The 23,780-nt window shown below is 39.1% G+C and overlaps 1 protein-coding gene across 5 annotated transcripts in view; it reads left to right on the top strand.

The window, feature by feature from the left end:
• LOC121418530 (calcium permeable stress-gated cation channel 1-like) overlaps nt 1-23,780 on the top strand; it is a 93,690-nt gene that overhangs the window by 51,094 nt on the left and 18,816 nt on the right. For 2 of the 5 annotated variants that reach the window (XM_041612445.1, XM_041612444.1), the window contains 6 exons: nt 151-210; nt 1,128-1,290; nt 8,734-8,839; nt 9,884-10,051; nt 13,093-13,259; nt 14,621-14,677. In XM_041612445.1, coding sequence (XP_041468379.1) covers nt 151-210; nt 1,128-1,290; nt 8,734-8,839; nt 9,884-10,051; nt 13,093-13,259; nt 14,621-14,677 — 721 coding nt within the window. Of the gene's footprint in view, nt 1-150; nt 211-1,127; nt 1,291-8,733; nt 8,840-9,883; nt 10,052-12,655; nt 12,783-13,092; nt 13,260-14,620; nt 14,678-21,516; nt 22,320-23,780 lie in introns of those variants that run through there. The other 3 variants (XM_041612447.1, XM_041612446.1, XM_041612448.1) reach the window with 3 other exon arrangements.

The raw sequence follows: 23,780 nt of genomic DNA, 5'->3' as shown, positions 1-23,780 counted from the left end.
ACAAATAGGAGCACATTGAATTATCAAGACAATGATGCATGCATGCATATATATAGTATGAAATTGAAAGCAGACTTGGAGGCTCATTCACGACATCATGAGTAATCATGAAATTGATGTTCTTTTCTTGTTTTTCTTCATTTGTCTCAGTGCTCAGGCTCTGTTTGAATACAGTCTGAAGAGTGTGGCCGAGATCAAGATGAGATGGGGGTAAGTTGCACATGTTTTTCCTCAAGCTGTTTATGAGATACACATAAAGTCACAAATGAACTTTAAGGTGCTCAATCAGACTCTCAGACCTGTATTCTGAACTCAGGTTTAAATTGAACCCTGGTCTAAAGAATATGGGCCTCTGTGTTCTCAATTTCCATCAACTAAAATTGAAACCAGCTTTCAATGTAGAGTTTCTTACTTTCGTGATACCAAATGCAACATTTTCTAACGTGCTTGATACAGATAAGATAAAATAGTGATATTCTCTGAAAATAATGGCCTTTTAATTGAACTAATGAATACTACCAGTCATTAGCAAATTTTCCTGTTCGTTAAAATAATCGAATGGTCACATGATAGATATCAGCCTATCATTTGATCCAAATCAACATTTGATAAAAGTAACAATAGAATTGGCTAAACATGAAAATACGGAAAACTAAACAAAAAAAATTCAATACATCTTCATAAAACAAGTATTGTTCTACTTTGATAGCTATGATAACGATACAATATTTCTTCCAAAGTTTAAGAAATAAATGATAAATAGAGTGATGCGTTTGCTTGTGAACTATCTGAAAATGAATTTGCATCGAAGATGGATTGATAAATAAATCATTTCAAAGTCACATTCTTCAAAGCCAATATCTTGTCACTTCACCAGTCATCTGTACTTCATCAAATTTCACCCCTTCAACCAGTTAACATATCTTTAAGTGAGTAATAATGTAACAATATAATGGCATCTATGATGTGCATAATCTATATTAACTTGCAGTATATAATCTATGTAAATAATGTATGTATATTTTGTAAATCCAACAGAGTAAATTTCCATTGAGGACATTAAATTAATAAATCTGAATTCCTTTAACATGTGGTCCTCTTTTCTTTTTTTCATCCTCAACCCTTAGATGCATATTTCTTCCTGAGAATGGAGCCTTCTTTGTAAATTTCATCATAACGTCGGCCTTCATCGGCACCGCCCTCGAACTTATCCGCTTCCCAGAACTCTTCTACTATGGCATCAACATGCTGTGGACACGGTCCGAGGCAGAAAAGATTACAAAACGAAGTGTGAGTCTGTTACTGGGCAAAAAATATCAGATTTTGAATGATAAAATATGAGAAAAGCTATATTTACTTCAATAACTCCATACATCTACTTGATTTGCTAGTTCAGCCCTCTGGACTGCCATACCCGAAAAGAACTCCCAAGAATTTAAAAAGCGCGAGCGCGCCCTCTCCCGTTCAGGCTTACTACCCATGATCACCGCGCAATTAGCGTCCATCTTCCTCTTTTGCTTTCGGCAAGCCACCTGTCAAGACGTGCTCAGATAAGTCTCCTAAGAGCTCAAATCTTTTTTGAGCTTTGGTATATTATTTTCGCTTATCTGTTGTGCTTTCTCCCTTTTAAATTCATTCTTTCCGTCTGTGGGTAAGATTGTGTTCAGAATTTACACCTGGCGTGACTTTTTAGACGTGTTTTTGGTGACACTTAAATTGTTTTTCGAAAACGTTTGAGTTCTCGTCGCGCCGCATCGCTAGCGCGTTCGCGAGGCACCGGGCTTGGCCTGCCTACGTGGCAGCAAGCCTTCACCACCTGTCATGGTTATTGTTCTTCACGTTCAAAGCGTGGTGGCTTTTGGTGCCGTTTTTGAATTAAATTCTAGACAGCCTCTACACTTTGTTGTCGAGGGTGTTATTGTTATTTCTTTTTGCAGGTTGGGATCTTCAACTCTGTTCCTTCCTTGCTTTCTGGAATTGATTTATTAAGATTTTCGATTGATTATTGATTGATTAATTCTTCAATTCTCTTTTCCTTCTGTTCTGAATAAATTTCTTGATTGATATTTTATTCACAGGCGGATCTTAAAGCTCAATTCCTTTTCCTTCTGTTCTGAATAATTTTCTTGATTGATATTTTATTCACAGGTGGATCTTAAAGCTCAGGCGCAGCTTAAAGCTCAATTCCTTTTCCTTTCTGTTCTGAATAAAACTCTTGATTAATATTTTATTCACAGACGCTTCGGGGATTGTTTAATTCGGCTTACGCAATTATACCTTGATTGATTGGTTATTCAATCCCCCCCCCAAAAAAAAAAAAAAAAAAAAAAATTTTTTTTGTTCTTTACAGGTGGGGTCTCCTTCCTGTTAGAAATTTTTTTGACCTTTCCCGGAATTGTTTTCTTCGTTCAATTCCCTCTTCCCTCCTAGTCTTATATTTTTTTTTTACTTCGACAGGCGGGCTCTACGATTTCCCTTTGAGGATTTACTGTGTCGTTCTTCCTCTTGGAATCGTTACTAGAGACGTTCCTCCTTCCTCCTGTTCTGAATTTCTTTACCTTTCCACAGGAGGTTACTTTTTTCCTCTTGGAAATTATCGTAAAATTTCTCTTATCTGGAATTATTTGTCTCTCAATCCCTTTTCTTCCTGCTCTGAAATGCTTGTTTTTGTGTTTCTTCGCAGGTGGAAATTCGTTCTCTTCTGAACTTGCATTCATTTTTGAATTTTTGTTTCGAATTTTTCCTTCGGGCAAAAAAAAAAAAAAAAAAGAGAGAATATAGTAGGGGAACCTTGTAGGAGTTTCTTTTTTCAAAGTCTCCGACCTCCTTTTTATTTTCTTACAGGCAGATACCTAAACTATTCTTAGGTTCTTCTTCCTCCCTACCCCTCCCCTCTTGATTTGTTCTGTTTACTCAAACAAACTCCTTATAGGAGGAGGGAAAGACCACTCCGGTCTCCACTTTTAATCTAAGCGAGATCTTTGTAATAAAAAAAAAAAAAAAAAAAAAAATTCTTGTTTTTCCTTTTTCAGGGTAGAGAGAGGTACCTTTGAATGGGACTAACACAGCCCCAGAGGACCTGGTGCCCTCCACGGGGACCGTCCCGATTGCAAGTTTACAGAAGTCGGCCGCCTCCAGGCGAGTAGGAGGGACGCCGCGGTGAGCGCCCGGCGGCGGTGAGTATGAGGGTGCGTCGATCAGCATTCCGAATTTGCGGTCGGATGCTAAGAGAAGGAAGGCCGAGACTGTGGTGCCACGGTCTCGGACAAAGGAAAAAGTGGTAGCCAAGGCTTCCAAGCCTAAACTAGGTCCTGCCGCCGCAGCACCCATAGGGCTATGCGACCCACCGGCTACCGGGTCACCAGAAGTCCGGAGGGAGAGTGCGGTTCTCTCCCCCCGGCACAGGTCAGGATCTCTGCCGTATAAGTCGTCCTCCGTTGACAGCATCGGGAGAGATCGCCCAGCCCCTGACCGCGAGAGGCGTCACACAGACTGTAACCACAATCTGATCGTGACCACAATCTGACCCCGTCAGATTCGGGTGAAGTTTCGTTGTTGGCGGCCGCCCTGCCAGGGGCGGCAAATCGTAAGAGATCACCCGTGCCTCTTGTGCCTTCTGCTCCGGCCACGCCGGCGGAGCCCGCAAAATAAGAAGAAGAAGAAGAGGTCGAAGGAGAGGTCGGCCAGCCCTGTTGCCATGGGCGTTCCTTCTTCAGACCCTCTTATCGGTGGCCAGATGTTACAGTCATACATGTTATGCTGCTATATTCTGCTACCGCGAGAGGCGTCACACATCAGGCTGTGACCACAATCTGACCCCGTCAGATTCGGGTGAAGTTTCGTTGTCGGCGGCCGCCCTGCCAGGGGTGGCAAATCGTAAGAAATCACCCGTGCCTCTCATGCCTTCTTCTGCCCCGGCCACGCCGGCGGAGCCCGCAGAAAGAGAAGAAGAAGAAGAGGTCGAAGGAGAGGTTGGCCAGCCCTGCTGCCATGGGCGTTCCTCCTTCAGACCCTTGTGTCGGTGGTCAGATGTTACAGCTATTCATGCTGCTACATTCTGCTACCGCGAGAGGCGTCACACATCAGACTGTGACCACAATCTGACCCCGTCAGATTCGGGTGAAGTTTCGTTGTTGACGGCCGCCCTGCCAGGGGCGGCAAATCGTAAGAAATCACCCGTGCCTCTTGTGCCTTCTTCTGCCCCGGCCACGCCGGCGGAGGCCGCGAAGAAGAAGAGGTCGAAGGTGAGGTCGGCCAGCCCTGTTGCCATGGGCGTCCCTCCTTCAGACCCTTGTGTCGGTGGTCAGATGTCACAGCTATTCATGCTGCTACATTCTGCTTTCGAGTAGTGCGGGTTCACCCCACCCTCGACGTCTACTCACCCCGCTGATGCCCCTGAGCATCAAGCGAGACAAGTGGGCAATAACCACCAGACACCCGGGAAATCCTCGAGCGATTCTGTTAAATCGCCAGCCAGTGCACCGACTAACCGGGTGCCTCAAGATCGCGTGTGCTTTCCAGCATTTTCGTCGATCTCAGAGCACGTGTCCCAGCCGACACGCGGGGCCACCCCGGCGCTTACTGGACAACCCCCCGGTTCAGTCCATAGAGCGAGACTCCCTTTATAGGAGTCTCTCGAAGGCGGACAGTGCGAGGACAACCCCTATCCCGCGGTCGACTTTTCAGTAAGCGCTCAGGCGCTGCTTGACAAGTATCTACCTCACATCTACCCTCCGAGCGGGGGTATTGATGAAGCAAGGGAGTCCATTTTTTCTCGCCCCGCCTCTTCAGGCGCTCCGAGCTCAAGCGGCCGAATTGGGGGTCTCGGAGAGTGACGGGGTCGCTCTAGACGAGGCGGCTCCTACGACGAGGAAGCCGCCAGCTCCGAGGGTGTAAACCCACCCCCGCTCTGCTGCTGCCCGGAAGCGCCAGGCTCCGGCGCCGCCGTCTCGAAATTTTCAAGCCTCTCGAGGCTAGCGAGAAGGCAGAGGCAGGGGGGGGGGCGATTATTATGCAGGTACTCCCGAATTCGCCCTCTACGTCAAGCTCACATACGGCGACGACTCCTTCAGCGGTAACTCTCTCCATTCTTCCCCCTAAGCGGGCCCGTAGATTGGAGGTATGAATCTCTTACATACCGCATGCCGCACTTCTCTCGTGAGAATGTTTGGCTGCTTTGAGAGGGCAACCTATCACGTCCGCGGACCGTCCGCCCAGGCGACGGGACCGTCGCTTTTCTGGCCTGAACCTCACTTTCTATTCGAAAGTAAGGGTGCCCTGTCTTACTTAGCTCCTACCCTTGCAACGCCAGAGTCAGGGCTAGTACAGACACCCGGTCTCCAGCGATCGCCGCTGAAGAGAGGGCGACTCTGATATGAGCACCATCACCGCTCAGCGGTATGTCTCACTATCTCATAGCTCTCCGAGCTTATGAGTATGTATATCGGATCTGAATGTCACGGCGATTAAAAGTTCTCCTGTGCTTAATAATCGCTATGCCTTCACCACCCGGTGCATTATGGTTATGTTAACCTATTTGTCTCGTATTCGGGCGGCTCGTACGAACCCTGCCCGAGCTGCCATCACCGGTCGTCCCCCCGGACGCCGCCGGCAGCACCCGCACCGAATACGTGGAAGGAATCAGCTTTTCATATGCTAGATATCCCTCCTGTTGACATTCACAGCTGTTCCCCGAGTCTTTCCCGGTTGGGTAAACATCATCTCGGAGGAAAGTAACCGCCGTACATCTCATGAGATTGTTGGCTATGTACGTGCGTTCAAACTTGTTTAAAGCCCCAGGATTCTCTGTCGGCATTCTATGCCTAGTTTCTGGGCACACCCACCGTACCGGGTCGGCGAGTTCACACCAAACTGTACACCGCCAGACCATCGGTCGAGCTCTGTCTATCTTATAGACTGCCCTCTATGTGGGTCAATCTTGCGGGCGTCTCCGCCGTTCCCTCCTTGTGCGGAGTGGTCTACGGTGGATGTCTTTACCGTGCCCGTTTGTCGAATCGGCTTCTTTCTTAGAAATTTTTTCACGGCACACTCGAGTCGCCCCGCATGCTGCTTTCATCCTCCTTCCATGCAAGGCATGTGGCCAGGGTCACCGCACGACCGAGGATGATGTAACAGTGGATGGATGTATGCTTATGCCTTCCTAACCACGATCACTACGACCCGCCTTCTCTCGGGCCGACTGTGGATGAGCCTCTCCATGTAAGTGATTTACTTCACTGGAGTTCTACTTTAGAAATTTAGATTCTCATCCCCCGCTGCTTAGGGCGTCATTTTTGCCGCCCCCCGCAGCTTTTTGGAGCCCCTTATCTTACCGATATCGGACTGTTCCACGCTGCCGCAACCGGCGCCGGCGGTGCTTGCTCTTACGATCACCTGAGAAACAGGCCTTGTGACTGTTTTCATAAACAACTGGTTCTCACCGCAGACTGATGGAAATTTGTGATTACAAGCGAAGTCTCCTTCGCTTGTTTCTTCAAGCGAGGACCTCGACACTCTTAGCCAGTTTCCGTCCCTAACTTGATAGGACAGGGCCGTTGCTACCTCATTCGATTCCGTTGGGAATGTAACGGTTGAGGTATCATATCTGGCGATGTCTGTTCGTTTAGAGCATCCCTTGATGGTCGTTTACACGTAATATCGTGACAGATTTTTTTTCGCCAGCTCCCTCTGGCGTACGCTTGCTGCTGCTAGGGATTCCCCCGCCCAGCGGACAGCCATCGCAGCCTAGCCTCACGGGCTCTCTCGGCGATGGTGGCTTGAGCCAAGCCACCTCTTCCACCGCGGGCACTGCACCCTCAGATGGGTGCTTCAATCAGTATGGGAGAAAGGGGATCCTGAGTTCTCTCTCGATCACTCGGTCTAACACACTTTTGTCGTGATGTGTACCGCGCTGTTTCCCTGACACGCCCGGTTGAGCTGTTTTGACCAGACTGCTCTATTCTACATAGGCAACATGTCCGCGGCATTCCTTATTAACAGGATGGCACTCAGTCGCTTTCTCGACCCTTGTCTGCCTTACGAGTGGTTTTCTTCCTAAATCCCTACTCTCCGTCGTTCCTGGTCCCCTTCGGACCGCTAGTAACTTTTTACCACAGCTCTCTATCAGAATTCTGCAGATTTCTGCCCTCACGCATTTGAGACAGATATCGAATTCTGGGCGCTTCTCCCACGCGGAGGCTTCCCCTACAGAAATTTCCAAGCTTGCGGGAAGCGTGCGACTAGCTTGCGCAAGCTTGCGGCATGCTAGTAACTAGCATGCGGCTAGCTTAATAAGCGTGTGATATGCGTGCAGAGTAATAGTTAAGCGATCTTTTAGCGAGCAGGGACTGTTCGCTAGCATGCACTCGCTTATTAAGCGAGCGCCCTGCTAGTCGCATGCTGGTTACTAGCAAGCGGCACGCTTAAATTTCGGTAGGGGTTCTGAGATATCTCGCCTTCTCAGATTGGTCGATTGATCCCTTACTGAGCCTTAAAAGCTTCAGTTTTCCGATCACGATTCTTGTTGAAATTTTCAACAAATTTCGATTCTTACGCTCTAGTCAGCAGGTGATGTTGTTCTCCTGACACTAGGCCGAGGGCCCATGATACTTAGTATTCCTGAGTATACAGGGCATTCCTCTCGAGGACATTTTTGAGGGCCGCCTTTTGGCGCTCAACTAACTCCTTCACTTCTTTCTACTTGAAGGACATTCCGTCCAGCGAGGCGAGATTTGCTGCTTCGGCGCTTAAAGCAGCTGCGGCTTTTTCCCCCTCCCTAAATTTCGTTGTGTTTGTTTTGTTAAATTTTCTTAGGCTTACAATTGAAAACATGCCTCCCTACGGTTTGAGTCCGTGCTGGTCTAGCAAATCAAGTAGATGTATGGAGTTATTGAAGTAAATTATGAAAATACTTACCTGATTTTCTTATTTACGAGATAACTCATACATCTACTTGATACCCTCCCACCGACCCTCCACCTTGCGTAGCAACATGTTTCTACGTATGGGCTTGCGAAAGGTGAGGAAGATGGACGCTAATTGCGCGGTGATCATGGGTAGTAAGCCTGAACGGGAGAGGGCGCGCTCGCGCTTTTTAAATTCTTGGGAGTTCTTTTCGGGTATGGCAGTCCAGAGGGCTGAACTAGCAAATCAAGTAGATGTATGAGTTATCTCGTAAATAAGAAAATCAGGTAAGTATTTTCATAGTTTGATTCATAATATAAATTATAAGTGATTTGATTAAATTGTCTCTCAAAACTAAAAGATGTGGGTTCCAAGCCCATCAGGGATATTATTTTACTTTTTTAAGTCGGGGAAAAATCAGGGAATTTGATTTTAAAAAATAACTAAAATCAGGGGAAAATGCCTCAATTATGAGAAAAATCAGGTAATTTTGATAAGCCCAAAAGTTGAAAGCATGGTAGTCAGTCAGACTCTTATATTTTGTTGCATATCAAAACAACATCCATTGAATGACTGGTTATGGTGGTTATGGGGTATGGAGGATGACTGGATGGGGGGGGGGGAAGGAGGCCATAACGTGTCTGTGTAATAGCACTTCTTAGTTTTACATTATTGTTATTATACTGAAAATACATGTAATTCACTGAAACAACTTAGAAAACATGCAAACCTGGGAATGGGTTTGTAATTTTTAAATTTCATCAGGAAATTTTGTTTTCTTGAAAAGCTGGGAACCCTGGAGTAATTTCCTGTTGTATTTTGTCTTTGCAGAGAGTGGCGTATGAGTTTCAATATGGAGTCCAGTATGCCTGGATCCTAACAACTTTTACTGTTGTACTGGTATACAGTATAACATGCCCTCTTATTGCCCCATTTGGTAAGTTGTATAACAGATTTCTAATTAAGCATAAAATGTCTGCTAGTTCTAGCTGAATTGATTATGAAGTATCAATATAAAGAAATAACATAATTCTCACCCTTGTGAAATTGCATGAAAGCAGGGATATTTGGCTCAATTTCCATCTGGTCTATGGCAAATTTGTTTGATGACCATTTGGTCCAATTTCACTTGTCATCATCCCAAATCAATGACAAGTTTGTCTAAAAATCATTTTGTCAAATTGCCATATAAACCCATTTATCATTTTATTTAATTTTCAATGAGGCTTTGCTTACTTATTCCAATACTTCCTTGGTCTAAGAACCTTTTAGTCTTAAATGATTGAACGGGCTGATATTTCACAAAATACATGTACATGTAGTATTGAGACAAATAGAGAGAACCGAGCTGGCCATAAGAAGATTTTATCTTCAGACAAAATGATATGCAGCCCAATGGGGGTATTAGACAACCAAATGATAATGGAACAAATGTTCATGAAATGTGGTTATACCAATGGTTCTGTCCTGTGATTTTTTGGTAATATGGGAATTGGACCTGGAAATAAACCAAGTTGGTATGTTAAAAACCATTTCCAAAATGTTTGTTCATAGTCTTGATGTAAGATGATGAGGGTCATATTGAAGATTTGATAGTTTGTTGTGATTGATTCCCTATCATTTTTAAAACTTATAGGTGAATCATTTATGATGTAGTTTGAATACGTTTACTTGTACATTTGATTTACATTGATGTATTCGTTTGTATCAGATTTTTGAATGCTTATTCTTATAAAAAGAATGTGAGAAAATCACACTCCCTTAAATAAGATTTGAACCTGGGAACCTGGATTGCATGACCAATGATCTATGATTATTTGAAATCCTACTACTTATGATATCATATATTATTATTTTTAAAAGTCTATGAAATAGCATAAAAAAAATATACAACAATAAAGAATGAAAGTCATTGAGTCAGTGCATTTTTGCCAACATTATTACATATCTATGTACTTTTTATAAATATAACTCATTGCAGGTTTGGTTTACTTTGTGCTGAAGCATCTAGTGGATAGATATAATATCTATTTTGCCTACATTCCATCAAGAATACATCAAGGTATCCATCAAAGTGCCATTAACTTTGTGGTCATTGCTGGGATGCTCTTACAGCTATCTGTGCTCTTCTTTTCTGTTCTAAGACTTGGTAAGTATCCATTGAGTTATGCTAGGTAGTAGGATAGGATGTATGAATGGATAGACAGCAATTACCAAATACCAATTTGCTGTACATTGATGATTATCATGAAAGTGATCGTGGTGACGATGATGATGATAGTGGTACGGTGGTGGTGGCGGTGATTATGATGATGAAGATGGTGGTGGTGGTGGTGGTGATGATGATGATAGTGGTACGATGGCGGTGGCGGTGATTGTGATGATTGTGATGGTGGTGGTGGTGGTGATGATGATGATGATGATGATGATGATGTTGATTATGATGATGTTGATGATGATGATGATGATAATGATGATGATGATAGTGGTACGGTGGTGGTGGCAGTGATTGTGATGGTGGTGGTGGTGGTGATGATGATGTTGATGATGATGATGTTGATGATAATGATGATGATGATGATGATGATAGTGGTACGATGGCGGTGGCGGTAATTGTGATGATTGTGATGGTGGTGGTGGTGGTGATGATGATGTTGATGATGATGATGTTGATGATAATGATGATGATGATGATGATGATAGTGGTACGATGGCGGTGGCGGTAATTGTGATGATTGTGATGGTGGTGGTGGTGGTGATGATGATGATGATGATGATGATGTTGATGATAATGATGATGATGATAATGATGATAGTGGTACGGTGGTGGTGGCAGTGATTGTGATGATTGTGATGATGATGGTTGTGGTGGTAGTGTTGGTGGTGGTGGTGACAATGATGATGATGATATGATCATCATAATGATGATGATAGTAATATGGTTGTGAAGATGATTATGCTAGTGATACAGTGGAATGATGATGATTGCTTTTATTGCGAATACTCATATTATGAATTAGGCAAGAGTTAAATGAATCTAGGATCTTGTTCTCCTTTAGCTATACAATGCAACAACACACTCCTAGCACTCCACAGATAATGTATATCTCCTGAGAAACTTACAAAGCCCTTACCATTGTCAAATCACGCTCATACTTCCCCCTTCCTCCAACCATCTCCATGTGACTGGATCTATTTTTAACCGAGATGATAATGTCATGTGCAAATGTTTGAGAACTTTGCATTTAAATGAATGTTCGCATGCACCGTGCCCTGCAGTGCTAGTGAAGTCAATATTTGGCAGACGAAACTGATACGTCGATAGCAATGGCTGGAGGCATGAGAAAAGACAGACACGCTTGTACTAACACTGCCAAGGCATTCATACCATGGGAAATTCAAGCTATTTTCTATTTAGAAATACATTGCCTAAAGATTTTTCCAGCTTTGGCGTTTGTATAAAGCAACCTTGTTTCTATTTACCTCTGATATTTAACATTGCTCTTTGAATTTTTCTTCATAACATCTGTATGCTATGGTGGTTGTAAGGAAACAAAATCATAAGTTCCTGTATATATGAGTAATAGTTCATGTTTGAATCTATGAATCCTGAACATTAGCATGCAAACTATTTTATCCTAGTGTTAGAAACAATTTGGAATAAAATAATTTGAAAAAGTTTTCCATCTGATTGGAGTACTTATGAATATTGCCATTTACCCATAAATATTAAAGAGATATACTTGGTTGAGGAAGTGATTTTAAAAGAGAAAAAGTAGTTTTACAGCTTATAGAAAATGTTTTATATTCTAAAGTGTAAATGGGGCAAAGTATGTTTTTTGTGGGTTTGCAGAATTCAATATTTTTATACTTAATGAAATTCAAACCTTAGACAAATCAAGGATAGATCCTGGTTCACTCAAGTGTTTGCTCATGTAGCCATGATATTTGTCAGTCAAGCAAATGTGATACTTGGGGGGTGTTTCACAAAGAGTTAAGTATGACTTTAAGTCATGCTTGTATGTGGAAATGCACATGATTTGTAACACACAGTCTTATTTATTAATATGCAGTATGATTTGACCAATAAGGTGATGCCTTTTATACTACATGCAAATGGTAAGGAATTTAGGTGCAACTTAAAGTCACGCTGAACTCTTTGTGAAACACCCTCCTGGTGTAATAAACTGCCCTTTCGCACGGTAAAAAAATCCTAATTTGAATGATGATTCCAGTGAAAAATATTGGCTTATGACAATTTTTTAGCACGTGTGTGAAACCAAACTAGAACATGCTTAGGATCACAAATGCCTGCAATCATTATTACAATGATGATTCAAGATTCATGTATGAAAAGGTCCTAAGTGTATAGAATACAAAGCATTTATAACATGCTTTATGAAGCAAGAACCATGTGGACCCATCACATTCTTATAACAAGTTATGGAAACTATTTGTCTATAGAGTTCTGCTGACAAACCTATGACAATATTCACTATGACTCGTGAGATCAAAATGAAATCATGTTGACATTATATAAGATTGGCCATCATCAAAGTGAAGACATTTTGATGTTATGATTTTATTTGTCTTTGTTCAAGACTTGGAAGTTTATAATGCATTTTAACAGCATAAGTAGAATGATTTATCATTTCATATCTGGAGGATGTTGAACTTTATTGAAGAATTTAACTGATGTCTCGCTGAACCTTGATTAATCCCATTGTTTATATTCATCTCTCTTTGTCTACAGGTTCAGTGGATCCTCGATCTATCCTATTATTTGTATTCCTAGTCCAGACCATAGGACTGTACATCGCCAAGGTTTGTTCTTTGGATCCTCAATCTAGTCTCTCCTCCTAACTACCAATTGATCCTGTATCTGTTTTCTTACTTACAGGTTCAGTGGATCCTCGATCGATCCTATTATTTGTATTCCTAGTCCAGACCATGGGACTGTACATTGCCAAGGTTTGTTCTTTGGATCTTCAATCTAGTCTCTCATCCTAATCACTGATTGATCTTATTGCATATCTCTTTTCTTACAGGTTTAGTGGATCATTCATCTTTCCTATTATTTGTATTCCTAGTCCTGACCATAGGACTGTACATCGCCAAGGTTTGTTCTTTGGATCCTCAATCTAGTCTCTCCTAATTACCGATCTCGCATATCTCTTTTCTTACTTACAGGTTCAGTGGATCCTCGATCTATCCTATTATTTGTATTCCTAGTCCTGACCATAGGACTGTACATCGCGAAGGTATGTTTCAACATATGGATGGGTTACGTACCTCCAGCTTACGATGAATTTAGCAACGAGGAAGAACCGGTTCAAGAGAAAGAGGTCGAACATAAGGTAAGATAGACCTTTTTTTTCCTCTCTGTTTGGAAGCAAAAATTGTGTGAAAAAAATTGTGACATATGCTTCTGCTGCATTGCGCTAGGGAAATATCCACACATTGGGCAAGTATAGATTCTAGTATGATAAACCCTAATCCTATGTGCTCTCCTGGGGCCCATTACATAAAAATTTTGCCATAAAAAAACTCTGGCAAATAAACAAAAGCTCTTTCAAATAAAATTATGCCATTGAAACTTATGCATCAAAAAAACTCTGGCCAAAAAATTGTCAGAGTTTTTTTTATGGCAAAAGTTTTATGCAACCAATCCCTTGTAGGCAATATTTTATTCATGTGCATTATTAATCATGTTGTAAAGTGACATGCCAGGCAAAGCATCATACATGAAGTATAACATTTGTGACTGTTTATCTTTACAGATACAGTTTGCTCTTTCAAAGAAAATACTTATTTTCTTTATTTACTTCCTTTTGCTATCACACAGGACAGTTTTCTCATATTGAAATTATGCTTGTTCTTTATATTTCATGTTGTGTTGTGTGTATTGATTTATACATATTTTCTTTTTCTGTTTCTTCACCTGGGAAGGCTGAGTGTTTCAGTAATTTAATTTATCAAACAAACACAGGAGGAAAAAGGAGTATGAAAGAAACCATAAACATAATATTTGTCTGTTCAGATTATTTCATATGTATCTATATGCCTGTTTGCATTCCATTTTTTTGTGATAAACTTATCTATACATTGCTAAAATCAGAGGCTTATGCTCACTTTGAACTAATATTTGATTATATAATTCAGCCTTCAACAGTACTAAGAGAGAAATTAATGCAAGAAAATACATTTAAAAAAAATACTGTATGAGTTTTATGTACTTTTATCTCCTAAACATGTACTGTATCTTATTGTACTCACAGTAAATTTATAGCACAAGTTGAAAAGTGTGCAGGTGAATAATAGAATCTTCAGCTGTGAAGTCAAGAAAAAGCAGACACTAGTCATTGGGTAAAAGTAACAAAATATTTTTTGTATTTGTAAAGTCAGTCTGTATATATGTCATTCTATTTTTTTTCTATTCAAGTCAGTAATTTTAAAGATGAAGACAAAATAAAACAAAGTAATACTGAGGTTTTAGGCCGTGTATGCATTTTCATTTCAGGGACAGAGTTACTTCATTTTTATAACTTTTTAATCTGTAACATTTTATAATTGTAGAGGAGAAAATTGTCATAGTCTGAAATCAAGAAATTAGAATATTCAAATCTTGTCCAAATTTATATCAAGAACTCTCAGATGGTAATGTCTTCATGTGATATAAATGAATTTCTTGACTTGTAATCCATTTGTTTGGGAACAGTACCTTCATCCGTCATACTCGTTTGGTAATGATGATGACTTATCTCATCTTGACAAGGTAGGAATCACAAAACAATTTTTATTAGATGTTGGTTGGAGTGGTCATAACCAGTGTTGGTTTGCCAGGATGGCTAAATAAACCGGTTGATATACTAACCTGAATGTATTAACTTATATTAACCATGGTTTGGGGGACTATAAGTTAAAGGCATATGATGTATGGGAATATAACTCCTGGGCTCTGTTGAATGAAAATTACCATTATGGTAAAATTAACATGTAATTGTAACTTGCATGGAATCCTTGATATTGATTGGATGCTGATCAGTGTTACCATGGTATACATATAGCAAATAGACATGAGGGCGATGGTGCGAGATTTTGCAGGAGGTGAAGGAAAGATGCTCTAGTCAATGCGGTGTTAGCCGAGTTGAATAGAGTGTTTCTTTCTATCACCAAATGCGAAATCTCAGATCATTGCACAAATAAGAATATTTGCTATTTGTGTTGTACAATGCCTTAAAATTTTCCCTGTAGTAATGTAGAAAAGGGAGCAAAAATATTGAAAGCAAAAAGCAAATCCCACAAGCGCACATGACGTTGGGCAGCATTGCGCGTACACTGTAGCCAGCAAGCTATGCACGTATTTCACCTACACTGAGCGCAAAGAATTGAATCGTATTGTGACGTCACCTCCTAAAGCCGTGCAACAGTAAATCTTGGATGGTACGTCGTGTGTGCAACGGTACGAATGTTTGACATTTGTCCCCCATTTGCTCACGTACAACAAGCTGAGTAGGCATTGTACGATAGTTACCAGTGAATGGCAAAGTTACCATAATAGTATTACTTTTATGCAACAGGGCCCTGGTGAGCCAGGTTTTGGTGACTTCTCATTAAAAAGGGATTCATGATTAAATGAGGATAATCAATAGCCTCACTGTAATGCAGACAAGTGAATGAAATTTGTTCCTGCTAGTCTTCGTCAAGTAACGGGAAAGCTTCTTGTCATTGCTTGGAGTGGTTAATCCATAACTTGTACTGGGGTTGACAGGTTGTAAATACAGTGGTGCTCAAAAGTTAGTGAACCCAACGAGAAAATGAACATATTTGAAGTGTTCAAGTTCTGCTAAGTCAGGTGATTAATATTACATGAACAATAAAGTTTGTTTCTATCAGCTCGCCGATCATTGTAGTGTCGTTTTCTACATCCATCACTGAGCATGAAGGAGTACATGTACATTTTGTGATAGGGGTTCACTAACTTTTGAGCATAACTGCATGTCAAGTTCACATATTAATCTTCATACATGTATAATAAACATAGTTTATGGGATTGCATATCACCCAGCTTAAAGCCCAAGGTGGTTTGAAACCATAGTTATTTGCAGATTTTCAATTTTGCTTAATTTAGCATGTATATTAAGAAAATGTCCAATAGTGAACGTTCACTTTTGCCAGAGGGCACTATATTTATGCATGTTACCAGGGTAACTGTATTAATGAGCCAACTCTTGTATATTTTAATTAACATGAAGAGTTGACTCATTAATTAAAAATAGTGGGCTCATTTATGCTGTAAACTTAGTAACAATTGTCAATTTAGCACACTGATAAATGCACACATTCAATATTGGACGTTTCCTCAATATATAGCCTGAATTAAAACCAATCAATTCATGAAATTTGCACAAACCATGATTTCAATCAACGGATTGAAAACCACCGATGTGAATTCAGGCCTATGAGTTGCAAGATAATCTTTCATGTAACAAAATAATCTGCAAAGCTGTTCCGGCTTCAAAAGTCAAATTTTTGAAAATCAAATCATCTGGAACAATTATCTTACCAACTATCAAAATATAAAGTCATGAGATTCAATTAGAAATAATTTCCTGAAGAGCAATGTTTGGGAGTGCTGAGAGATGCAAAAGTTTTAATCATGTGCAGTGTGTCTCATGCTTGACTAATCCTCAATATCGTTAATCTGAATTTCTTAGAGTCTGTCCCTTAGAACTCTTTACCATTATATCGTGTAGTTCTCTTGAACTACTTGACAAGTAAGTTGTATATCATTTAAAGCTTAGGATATGTCTTTACGTATTATATCTAGGAACGTTCCAAAATGCTTTGCAAACGCTCAGTCAACGAAAGTGATCCAAATATGCAGCGTAAAGTAATTGCCTATGACTTGTGTACAGAAGGTCCATCTCAGCAGCTTTATTTGTGTTAGTGATAAAAGATTTATTAAGAGTCTTTGCCTGTGGGCTACTCTTGAGCTGGGTGGTGATGTATGGTACTAATTTATTGTTCATATGTCTGTGTAATGTCTAATCAAGTGTTATTTATTTTCATCTTCATTTTCAAGTTGTATTTTCATGCACAACGAAGTGAACGATTAAGAAACTGTTTATCGTTGAAATGTGAAAGCACAGAGGAATGGCATAAGAAAAGTCAGTGCTCTTTTGTGACAAACTTGAAATATCACACAATATCTTCAAATTAATTGTGATGAAGTGGATTTGCCTTTCCAATAATATTAATTTCATTTACCTTCATTAGGTGGTTTCAGACTGCCTTGAAGATTGTCAGTTCCAGGTATTTTCTGATCGGGAAATTTACCCGATCAGAAAATACCAGGTAACATTGGCAATGTGAAAGCAAATTACGCGTAATATACCCGAAAAGAAAATGCCCACTAAATAGTAGGTACTTGGCAAAATTACGAGAACTTTCGCGGGGATTTTTCCAAGGTCGCAGGTATTTTGGCAAAGTGAAAGCAAATTATTTGAACTTTAAGCCCAGTGTGTAGTTGGGCGCTGGCACCTTGGGTGGCTGCTGAGCTAGTGATTTTGAATCTCGCGCCTTGCCTGCTTATCAGACCATATTGCGCATGCTCGTAACTTCAGGAACTTATCCCGAAGGGGTATGTTTCGGGCAGTGTGAATGCAGGAATTATTAATGGGTATTTTTTAGCCTAAAAAGTTCTCGTAATTTAACAGGGATTCTTATGATAGAGGCGGTTTGAAACCACCTTTTGGGTTCATTTCATCCTTGGCACAGGAATCAATCCTCATGGCCATATGATCTAATTTGGGCAATACAGATCTCTTTCGAGGCCAATCCATATTATCCAATTAATAATATTTAGTGGTGCGATGAAGGTCATGTGAGCAACATTATGCTATCTAATAAGTTTTATGGTCAAGCTAATATAATGTGATGTGTGATGGTGGTAGTATGGATAATATCCACATGTCTGTAACTGACAGTCTCAGTTTAGTAGCAGTAGCAGTATTTTTACACAACTAACATTCTGTGTTATTACATTCACTGTCCATTTATTACTGAAACAATTAACAGTGAAATTAGACTTCTTGAATAAGATGAAGTTTTAAGTATCTTTTGGGGTTTATGTTCTTATCAACTAAATTTCACATTTCAGTCTTGGATGTAAGGATTTAATCAGCATGTGTCACATATTAAGAGATGGAATATCTAAACAGTGAAAAGTATAAATGTATATTTCCGTTAGGTATTTTAAAAAATATTTTCATCTTTATTTATTGATTGATTTACCTAATAAATAGGTAAATCAATCAATGAATAACATTTATAAATAATTTGCCCATTATTCTTTGTTTATTCAATATTTGTTTCTATTTTTTATTCATTTATTATTATCATTAATGAATCGTTTAATTTTTGAATTGTTTTGGGAGGTTAGGAGATTCATCTGCATCCTTCAAGTTTTACCAGTATTTGACACTTTTCTCTGTATCATGGAATATGTGTGTGTGTGGTGTATATGTAGTACACATGAAAGTGCATGCATATTACAGACCCCCATTCACTCATGCGTTAAATCATATAGCTCATTAAAAAATCATCAAAAATCAATCCCACGATAGATTTTGCTTAAATTCACTGACATTAGTCACAATTAATTGTACATTAAAACTTGATATGTTAATCAGGTACTTGCCCAGCTCAATCAAAAGTTAAATGGCCTGAAATAAGACTAACCATAATTTCGGCCAGTTCATTGCCAGAAAAACCTGAACTGCCTTGTGGGTTATAATAATTAAAATGAAATACAAAAATGCAGTCCAGCGACTCCAGCCTCCCCAAAGAAATTCATTATGAAAGACTACGAACATGGCATTGTTTCTATCATTTATATTTTGATATACAAACATTTTGTCTATTTGTAATGAATGATTTTAATTAATAAAGTCATGTGATCTTTACTTACGCCTGGCCTGCGTGCTTTGTGCGCGGATGAATTTAATACTCTCATGTGCCCTAAAGAGCAGTTTGATATCTGAGCAGCGCCATCTGAAGTTGAAAGTTTGCCAGTCTGTTTTTATGGGCACTTCAATTCATTATAATTATAGTCTGTGTTTCTAAGTGTTTTGTTGGACAGGTTTATAAAATAATGTCTGAGGATTAAAAAAAATTGATGAAATAAATATTAGAGCAGGGTTCACATTCAACATGCATGACTAAAGTCATACATTCTTTACATATTTTTCATAGACAAAAGATACAGAGGGAAAGTGCAAAATATATTAGGAAGAGGTAACCTTGGCAGTAAGTCCGTGCTTTAAAATGTCTGACCTCCAATTCTCATTAGAGTCTGAGTGTATTTCAATTGGAGACAATCAGCTAATTTACATCCTAACAACGTGGCATGAGCACCTCGTAATGAAACTTGACATCAGTGTGTGCAGGGTGGTTGTCTGATGCGTGTTTGTCACATAGCTTATATTAACCACGGACCGTTTTCCTCTCCTTATTCGTCGCTATTTTTGTCGAAAGAGGGGCCGTGTGTTCGGGACAACAAAATGCAACTATTCTATTATAGAGTAAAGGAGGGTGTATTATCGGTGGAATAGACAAGGTGTTCCTTATTACTGGGGGAGGGGATTGCAACCCTCCCCCACCCTACCCCAACCAATTGAACCATTCCATCATAGGTTAAAGATGGATGTATTATATGTGGAATAGACCAGCAAGTCCTAATTATTAAGGGTGAGGGGAGGATTGCCCCCCCCCTCTCCATCCCTAGATACAATGTGTTATGGATTTACTTCAATTATCAATTACATGTATGTGATAAAACCCCCAAAGAATGCTTCTTTTTTTCTTTTTCATTTTTTGCTAAAACTGAAATTTTCTATTTTAGCAATAATTAAACTTTTCATGCTTCCTCTTTGAGATTAAGATGAGTCATTCAGTTCTCATTTTTATGATTTAGTTGCCAATTTGAGGCTGCTCACTGGCAGGGTATCCCTTTCCCCAAGCCATATATGCGGAATGATTCATTTCCCCGTGTCACCCAGTCTACATGAATGTTGGTACACATTAGGTTGTATTTCATTATCACAGTAGAATGATATTGATTTCAGGCTGTTGCATGCGATGCTCCTGAATGAATTTGTATTTGTTCTGTAAATTAGATCCCAATCTCATATTCAATTCAATCATGGTTTATTTTGTATAAAAAAAACAATACATGTTACAAAGCCAGAAGGCTGAAATTAACATGTTTACAATAAAACGTTCACAAGTCACGGATAAAAGCAAACAATTACAATTTACAATGTACAAAGATAATAAATAAATTTCAAAGAGCAAGTGTACATAAAAATTCATTAAATATAATAAAATAGAACGAAAAAGGAAATACAATATTAAAAAGTGAGGAATATTAGACAATTAAAAATTCAAATATCAATTGGATTGAAATGGAGACTAAAACAATGGCAAACATTCCATTCATAGTCCATTCATTTGACTATTTTTCTTCTTTACAATCTTGTGGACTACATGTACATGTATGTTTAATGTTATAATAGAGATAATGAGAGAGAGGGAGATGCACACACATATATGAGAATGTTAGCTGAAGAACAGAACCACATTTTTTGCATTCTCTGAAAAATTGAGTGAAATTGTACTTGTTTTCACTCCTTTTGGCAGTGATGTCAGGATCACCCAATTTGGAGTGAATTTAGATTAAACCTATGAATGGTACATGCAACTTTCACTTGTTAAAAGAGTGAAATCCACCCAACAACAAGTGCAATGTCGCGTTGTCTGGTGAATTTTGTTCACTCTCCAAGGAGTGAACTATTCACTCAATTTAGAGCGTATTTGCGATGTATAAGCGGAGAATGTGATTCACCATCTCCACAACTCATTCTCAGAAGTGCTGTAAAATTGAATCAAAGCCTTTGGAGGCAAAAAAAGAAGTAATCTTCCACCAAGAACCCTTCCTAACCATGACTCACTCAGCAAAGTGATGGCAGACATTAACCACATTTTATGCATAATGGCCCATTACTCTGTAGAAGGGATAAGAATGAGACTGCATCTGAAATGTCATTGACAAATGGAAGCCCACAGCATCTGAACATTTATACAGATAGTGGTATAAACCATCAGCCATGCATACTGTGGTTTCTTTACCAGTTTATTTTTAAAGCATGTTTTTAATTTTCTTGAAGTATTTAAGAAGATCAAATGGTGTTTGAAAACATTGAATGATGTGTTTTCTATGTCCTCATATTCTTAATGAATCACAGTATTTATATAATCTGGTTATTTATGTTTTTTCAGTGCTGCTGTATGTGATGTCTTTATGCAGAAGTGTCATTTAAATTCATTTCTTATCCTCCCTTTTCAGCATCAGAAATTAATGGATATGGAAAGTGATGTATGATCCCGCTTATGTTGACGTCACTAAAATACCATTGATCTGAGTTTTTATTAGCTATACATTTATCTGAAATAATGATTGATATATGGCTTACATTTATATTGCACTTGTGTTTTATTAAGTTATTGAATTACTTGTCAGTTTATTTTATACTGCTAACTTCACTCATGCAGCCAGATGAACCTAGCAGTACAATTCCAGATGAGTTGCAGGCAAGTGGGATGCTTGTTCTTTAAAACTTTTTTTTTTCTTGATTAATCTCTCTTTGATTCGATTGCAACCATATTTAGCATGGACTTTGTAATAATTATCATTCACAACTTTATCTGTGTTATCACCATGATGCCAATGTTGATTTCTGCTAGTCCGTCTTGCACTTGCCAAGATGTGTGTATCATATAATACATGTGCTTCATACATTTTTTCTTTCTCTTCACTAGCCAAGCTTGCGGATTTGTGAAGTAGTTTGATTTTGAAATTATACATTTCTAGGTTGAATTTGTTTGACACAAGAAGAGGAAAAAACAATGTAAGTATGGAGGATGATAGAATATAATTGAAACAGTAAAAAAAAATCCAGATATGTATAGAAAAATATTAAAAAGGAGGTTTCTTGAATGTCATTATGTTACTGCAAAATTGTTTAAGAAGTTTGTATTTTTTTTATCTCACAAGAAAGAGATTCTCCTGCCTACTGATGTGTCCAGGAACATCCAGGATCGTTTTCCATAGATTTTTTTTCAGCCTGTTAAAAAAGAAGGATGAACATTCTTAAAATTATAAATGAAATGTACATATAGCTTAAATGTACTTTTCATACCATTTGAAACTAAAAAGTAATATGAAATAACCTTATAAAAGCGGAAGTAGATGCAGAAATATGATGATACTGCAGATCAGCAGATGTACATGTTGAAAGATTAACTAGTTATGATATCAGGCTTTTGCATTAATTATTTACTGAAAATTCTCAAAGATTTAACATTAAAAAACTTCAAAATAAAAAAAAATGGAGGAAGAAATGGAATGGGTATGAATTAAAAAAAAGAACAAGAAATTGACATTTTCTTCACATTTGCAGAGAAAGGGTCATCTTATCTCATTCTTCAAAAACATGAGAAAAATGACCAAATATTTGCTCCTCTGCCTGAATACACCAGAATACATAACTAACCTAACATGAACCCTTTCTTTACCCCTCCCCAACCCCCCCCCCCCCTTGGCTATTGCCCAACATTGCGTCTCATTTGGTCATTGGATGCAAGGATCTCACCAAATTACTTTGATATTGGTAACTTGCATCAAGGAATACCATGGATCACTTGACTTGCTTCGGCTGATGAGAAATGACTGGAGTAACTCCATCCTCCGGGGTGATCCTCCCCCGGGATACATTCCCTCCTCAAGCAGCCATGACACTTAAGCTGTTCAGTCACAGTGGATCGTTTTCCTGAGTGTGTGAAAGAAAGAAAAAAAAGGAGTGATCTGTGCTTACCCTTAAAGGGATATCAAGACTAGCATAGAACACCCACTGGGATATCAGCTGAGTTTCTGCTCCAAAATGTAACAAATAGCCCTAAAGATAAACATTTCGCAGGTTGTTTGATCACCACAAACGTTTATCTTGACCAGCAATGTCATACATTATATATGACAAATTATTTTTTTTACTGATAAAGGAAAATGGCATTGGCCCTCAAAAAAATATTGCTGTAACTTGCAAAGGAAATACAAAGCCCTTCCATTCTTTGTACATAACATGAGTCCCTCGACTTCTTCATAGGTTACATTTGGACATTAAAAATCTCCTCTACAGAAAATCCCATTCGTTTTAATCCCCTGAATCTGAACTACAGTCAAACCTGTGTTTGTGGCCTCCTGCCTAAAGTGACCACTAAAACCGATTCCCATGGAGGAAGATTGTGTGTATTAGAACTTGTCTGTAAAGGCCACATTTTGTATTTCCCTTGGGTGGTCACTATAGACAGGTTTCACTGTATTATGTAACTTTCATGATATTTGGATGCATAGAGTATTTTCTCAGATTTCAGATATTACAATTTGCCAGATAACATTCAACGCAATGTAAAATTCATATTGTCTCAATGTTACCATTGAATGAAATAGAAATTCAGTTCAATATGAGGGTAACATTGAGACAATATGAATCTTACATTGATTATGTACTATTGTGCTTAATAGGTTGCATTATCTGGTAATCCTTGGGCAAATATTGATGCCATGCTTAGCTTTATTTTTTTTTGAATTATGTTTTCTTTTCTTTAAACAAATTGAACAAGAAAACAAAATCATAGTTATTTTTTGTGTAGATTCTTCACTATTTCTTTTTCTAGCTTCTTTTTACTTAATTTTTTTAAAATGTGTGTTATTTAATCCCATTTATCTTCTTGCATTTATAAGCTTCCTCATTTTGATA

The sequence above is a fragment of the Lytechinus variegatus genome, chromosome 7 (assembly GCF_018143015.1).
Source record: "Lytechinus variegatus isolate NC3 chromosome 7, Lvar_3.0, whole genome shotgun sequence".
In the NCBI taxonomy this organism is placed as follows: Eukaryota; Metazoa; Echinodermata; class Echinoidea; order Temnopleuroida; family Toxopneustidae; genus Lytechinus; species Lytechinus variegatus.
The sequence above is the reverse complement of the archived record's forward strand: the minus strand, read 5'-3'. Positions and strand labels throughout refer to the sequence as shown.